The 6,000-nt window shown below is 49.9% G+C and overlaps 1 protein-coding gene across 2 annotated transcripts in view; it reads right to left on the bottom strand.

Annotated features, from left to right (window-relative positions):
• The window catches only part of RNF220 (ring finger protein 220), a 203,963-nt gene extending 202,990 nt beyond the window's left edge, over positions 1-973 (bottom strand). For both annotated transcript variants that reach the window (XM_072974576.1, XM_072974575.1), the window contains exon 1: positions 334-973. In XM_072974576.1, coding sequence (XP_072830677.1) covers positions 334-958 — 625 coding nt within the window. In that variant the 5' untranslated portion in view covers positions 959-973. The remainder of the gene's footprint in view (positions 1-333) is intronic.
• Between the last annotated feature and the right edge of the window lie 5,027 nt (positions 974-6,000).

A 6,000-nucleotide genomic window follows, 5' to 3' on the forward strand; every position in this document is an offset into this window, starting at 1 on the left:
GGTCCTCCAAATCCCCTAGGAACCTACGTTTTCTAATGAGATGACATTCACTCCAGTACGTATATAGCACCCTCTCCACTCCAGAGTCCCCAGAGAGTGAGCCCATCACAGCCTGGAGAGAAGCACAGTACAGGCCAACATGCCTGTGGCCACCTTCAGAAAAACATTTCCTACAAGAACTATCAATGCTCATTGATAAGAGACAAGTAAATGTCAGCACTCCATAGCTATCGAATGGGAAGGGGTTGGCCCTTCCCGTGCCACCGACCTGTTGAATCCTACGGTAAGGCAGGGCTCACTGGGGTTCAGGGAGGGCGGCACCAAAGTACTTACATCTGTCATTCCGATCCTCTGGGCTCGATGAGGCTTCTCGATCCGAAATGAGGCCAGAGACAGCAAAAATCTTCTTCCCAGTGTCGTCAACCTTAAGTGAACCGGGGGAGCTAGATGGCAGCTGTGTCCCAAAGTCATATTCCTTGCCATCTGCATCTGAGAAGCGCAAGTGGGGAGACTCTGTGTCATGGCAGTTTTTAAGTCGCTTGGCCGGTGTGAAGGCTGACTGATAACTCTCCCGGTCCTCAGTGGAGGCAAAGGGACGGAAGGCCCCCACTCCACTATGGTTCAGCATACTGATTGGGGTGCAATCTAGATTTGGGGGGGCAAACTGCGGGTGGAGATGTAGTAAAGAAGGGGGAAAATCACGATTGGCAAAAGTGCCCGGCACCCCACCTTGCCGGTGGTACATAGAGGCAAAGGTGTAGGAACCATTGGTGAATGGAATATGCACGTCCTTGTCTACTGAGACAGGCACACCAAAGGGTCGTGGCTGCTGACAAGGGATGGAAGCATCACGGCTGGCCTCAGCCGTGGACGCCAGGACCATCAGTGCTGGGGATGCCAGCGGGTTGGGGAGGTAGGAAGAGTTCTCCATCTTGAAGGCTGCCCGGTGTAAGTCCATCGGAGTCTCTTTCTGTGGCCGGCGTCACACAAGAAGCAGTCTTCCCTGGGAGGGAGTGGCACCTGGGATCAGGGCAGGGAATATTACTGGGGAATCATCCCCTTCTAAGACCTGTGGAAACAGCAAAGAGAAAAAAACGAGGGGGAGGAAGGTCAGGGGGAGGAAAAAAAAAAGGGAAACCCCAAGTGATCGAAACACCATCCTTCTGGCTTACAGATGCTCGGGCAAGAGACACCACAGGCTTTAGGAGCCAGTGGGCAGCAGCATCAGACCATTTTCATTCAGGAAAATCAATAGACAACTTACTGTGATGTACGCGTAGCTGACTTTGGTCCCTACACGTTCCGGGTGAAATGCGCCTGAGCCCAGCAAAGGAAAAAAAATCATAAAACCTCCAAATACAATATTCCCTGAGCAAATGAGCTTTGGAAGGCCAAGTCACCCAGTAGATTAGGTGGGGGTCTATATTTTAAAGGGCCTCCACCTGCATATACTACTCATTGCAGGCCTGATGTTCAGAGACCAGGTTCTGCCCATACAACCCCCCCTTCTACATCCTCTCTTTATCTTCCCTAACAATTCTCTGATATGGAAAAACCCCTAAATCAAGCACATCTAGACGACGAACATCTCTGCGTGTTAGTTGGTACAAATTGTACATGTGAATAAATCACACTCATTGGCACATATATAAACACACATCCCCATGTATCATCAGAGACTGTTTCCAGAAAGAAGTACTATGTGAAGAAACAACAGCAGCATTATTTTTTATCCACACCCCTCTAATCACATAGGCTTTCTCTTTTCTGAGGAGGAACAAAACCTTCATCAATAAAGTGCCTGGCGTCTCTGACAATATTTAAAAACATAATGAGTGCCTTTGGCATATGTTCTCTAGAAGCGTCTGCCTTCCAGGGGCAGCAAAGAACGGATTGGTAATTTTAGTTACTAATGCACTCACTCTTAAGTAGATTTGTAAACTGCCTTGAATTTGCCATTAACATTTAGAGCAAAATGTTAACAAAATTTCTGACTTATTTTCCTCTGCTTATTGGCCGTGTCAGAGTTGATGTCCGCTCAAGGCCCCTGGAACATGCTGGAGTTCAGAAAGACTTCTTTCAATTTCCCTTTTAAATTTAGGCTGTACATTTCCACAGCCACTGATTCTGTTTCAAAATTTATTTTGAGTGGGAGATGTGAGAGGGCTGTATATAAAAGTCAGGATAACAGAAAATGAATATGAGGACTTATTAGCTTCAAAAAAATCCACTAAAGAAAAACTTAATGAAACTCAAAGTGTAACCAAAAAGCACCATCTGCTGCAAATTATAACCTCTAAATTGTGAGTCATGTCTCAAATAAGACTTACCCCAACCCTTAAAAAAAAACCCACCAAGATAAAGGAGTATCTTTCATATTCCCTCAAATAGAGAAGCCTCAGTTAAGCAGTGGATGGATCCTCCCGGCTTAATGCAGTGCATAGAGAGTATTTCCTTCTCCCATCCTGTAGCAGACACGTCAATGACTGTTATTAATTGGGAAGATGAGTGCACACCATCAGACTGCTTCCTCATTTGGCACCTTTCCTTATAGACATCATTGCTAAATTACCAGATTATGTATCTCACATTAACGGATTTTTCTCTCTTCCAAATTTTAAATAACTTTCCTGTCAAGTTATAGCAGTGCAGGGAATGATCTGCCAAGGACAGCCAGTTAGCCTGACAAGTCTGGGAATCCTGTTCTTGGCTGTTTTCAAGTCAAATTAATGGTCATACAACATGGATGCTTTGAAAGTGGGTCCAAGGCAGTTCCAAGGGTTCTAAGCAGCTCCTCACAACAGAAATAAGGAACTACTTGTCCGTTGAACAAGCAGTACTACATGAGGCAAGCTGGAAAAAGGGCAAACATAATACACTAGAGGCAGGGGTGAAATGTTTTCACCCCGAAATAACCATCACCCAGAGGATTCGCTTTTTATTTTTACTTCCTGGATCACCTCATTATGTTAAATGAGTTTCATAAATTAGTAATCTGGCGACAGCACCGGACACTCCAACAGAACACGGTGAATCACTCCAACCTGGTTATTCATTTGAAACTTCATTATACTGAAAATAAATCAACAATATTTTCCCAGGCCACATCTCTTTTACTCCACTGTGTGGGCGTTGGTCTCTGTGGGGGAAGGGGGAGTGCTGTTTTTCTCTTCCCTTTTCTTTCTTACCCCCTCCTCACATTAACAACTTGTATAGATGAGGCTTCAGCAGACCACAGTCATTATGAAAATCTATAGTTAATACACTCTCAATGTCAAAATGTCATGGGTTTAAACACAGAACCCAAAATAAGAAAACTAACTGACCCTCTTAATTAAAAAAATATGGATTGTAAGATAATCAGTTTGATGGAGCATTTGGGTGACTGTAAAGAACCGGGCAAAAGGAAAGTAAGTAACTGTTACTTTTCTGCCTCTATGCTGATTTTTTTTAATTTAGCACTTCGTGCAAATCCAGATTAAAATAACTCCAGCTATTGATCCGAGCAGTGGAATTGACATTAATTTTAGTTCACTTCTCACTTTGCAAAGGGATCAATAGGAAGTAATAACAGCTGACATCCCCGCTGAAAGGAGGAGAAAGAAGGGCTGAAGACAGAAATCGAAAAGCAACCAAATAAATCATCAGCTACTTTTCCACGGCATCAGACAAACTCCAAACAGATTGCAAAAAGTCTTTGTTGAATTAACTAAACAAGGAGGAGGGATCAATCCACGAAGCTAAATAAATTGTCTGGCAGGCAGTGAGGTTGGACGGAGGGACCAACAAATACTGAGTTTTAAAAATTTCAAATCCTTGACGTGATGGGTTTGGTTCAGGGATGTATGGGTGTGAGTTTGTTAAATCACATAACCGACCCTGGTTTAAAGTGATTAGAAAACTCCAGATAACTGAATAATTAGTGAGATTACTAATTGCGTGGTTAAACATGCCAGAACCAAGACAAATGAAACGAAGAAGCTGGCGTTTGGAACGTGAAGATGTCTGAAGCTGGGCTGATGCGCAGCGCTCCGCGCTCTCCGGCGCGAACTAGCCACTTTGCACTGAAAAACCGAAAGCCAGGGAGAAAGTCTCAGCGAGCCGGCAGTCTCCCACCCCAGCCTGGGACCATCCCTGTCCAGGGTCTGGGCTTCCTGACCCGCGCCGGCAATCAGCGTAGAAGGAAGCGGCGCCGCTGCTGCTCCCGCTGCCTCTGGGAGCCAAACCCACTTGCAAATGACTGCCACAAAGAAAGCTGCAAAAGCCTCTTTCCCCGAGCCCGAGCTCTGAACGCCCACCAAACTGCGACTCTGCTGGCAATTAAAACGCACACACAACACTTCTCTGCTTATTACAACAGGTGACATTTTTGTGGTCTCTGAACCGTTTCCAAAAGCCAAGAATTAAAATCATAGAACAAATTAAACCGTATTTTTCCTTTGCGTAAATAAACTTTTAAAAAATTAACAGGCAACTTAAAAAGCAAAGAACAATGGGAAATGGGGCCAGGGTAATGGGCGGCTGTGTAGAACTCAGGAAAGATTTTTTAAGTTCACAGACTTCTTCGCTTGAAGAAAATTCCCGCACACCAAATGCCCAGGGGGTATTCGGAAACACCGCTCTAGCAGAAATTTTACCACCATATGCACGAGCTCAGGAAGCATTAGGCCAACGCGGTTCCAGGGCTGGGGCCAAAGCCTGCGTTTCAGGCATGGCCGAGGATCCGTCCCCGGTTTGGATCCCGACTCAGGCCCGGCTTGGCCAGCGAGTGCGAATCTGAGCCCGCCCGGCCTGTCCGAGAGTGAGGGGCCGCGGGGCTGCGGCTCAGCGCGCGGGTGCACAGTTCAGCCGCTAAGTCTTAACCGGGAAACCCAACTCTTTTAGGGAAACGGAGAAAGAAGAGGTGAAGGCAAAACCTACATAAACTTAGGGCCAACGCAGAGCCAAGCCCACCACTCCTTGGCCTGACCTCTCCCTTTGGCTTTTGGTTGCCTTTGCACAAAGAATACTTTAGGTCCCAACCTCCTCACGAAACATCTGTTTGTAACTTTGGGGAACCAGGGAGCCGGCCAGGGAAGAACCGCTAAATGAGAGGGGCCCTGGTCCGCCGCCGGGCAAAACCCGCGGGGCAGGGGCTCTGCGGAGGGTGCCTTCGATCAAAGTCCAAGGACTTCGTGCCCCTGAACAGCCCCGCCCCACGGGTCACCCAGGTCCCGTCGCCGCGCGTCACTGCTTCGGAGGATAGCCACCGGGCTTCTGGATTTCGGGGCTCCTGCAAACGCGGGCCGGAGCGGGGTGGCTTGGCCCTCCGGGGTCCGGGACGGCGGGTCTGGGCTGCGGGAGGGAGGGCTCTGCCTCTCACGCCGCGGCCTCCCGGCCGCCGCACACGACGCAACTCGCAGAACAGGTGTGTGTCCCCACTCGCTCGGCGCCCGGCCCCGGCCCCGTCTGTCACCGGCGGCGCGGCGCCGCCCTGCCCTCGGCCTTTCCCCACTCGCCCCGGAGTGCGGAGGGCGAACTCAGGCCACTTTTGCCCGGTTTCCGCGGGCCGGGAGGAAAGGGAACCGGAGACGGCCGCATCGCTTTTCCTCGACGCTCCTTCCGCCTTTCCCTACTCGGCTCATTTTCCACTTGCGGGAAGAACCCCAGTCCGGCAGAGGGGGCCGGCACCCCTGCCCGCTCTGCTCCCTCCAGCCTGACCCGCCGTTTCCTCCCGGCCCGCCCTTTTTTCTCTATTTTTCCTTTCTTTCCCTTTTGCCCCTCAAGCCGAGTCCGGCGAGGAGGCGAGAGGCGAGACGTGGCTGGTGGGCATCATGGGCAGGGAGCGCCCGACTCTTCCCTCTGAGCTGCTCCGGGACAGGAGGCGACGCGCGGGCTGAGACCCGGACTGCCGGCCCGGCCGGGCCAGGCGGGGCTGAGCCCCGCTCGGAGCGCCTCCGCCCATGCATCCGCCCAGTGCGACGCGCGCCGGGCTCGGGGCCCGGGCCCTGACCCTCCGCT

This window comes from Vicugna pacos, chromosome 13, assembly GCF_048564905.1.
Source record: "Vicugna pacos chromosome 13, VicPac4, whole genome shotgun sequence".
Lineage (NCBI taxonomy): Eukaryota > Metazoa > Chordata > Mammalia > Artiodactyla > Camelidae > Vicugna > Vicugna pacos.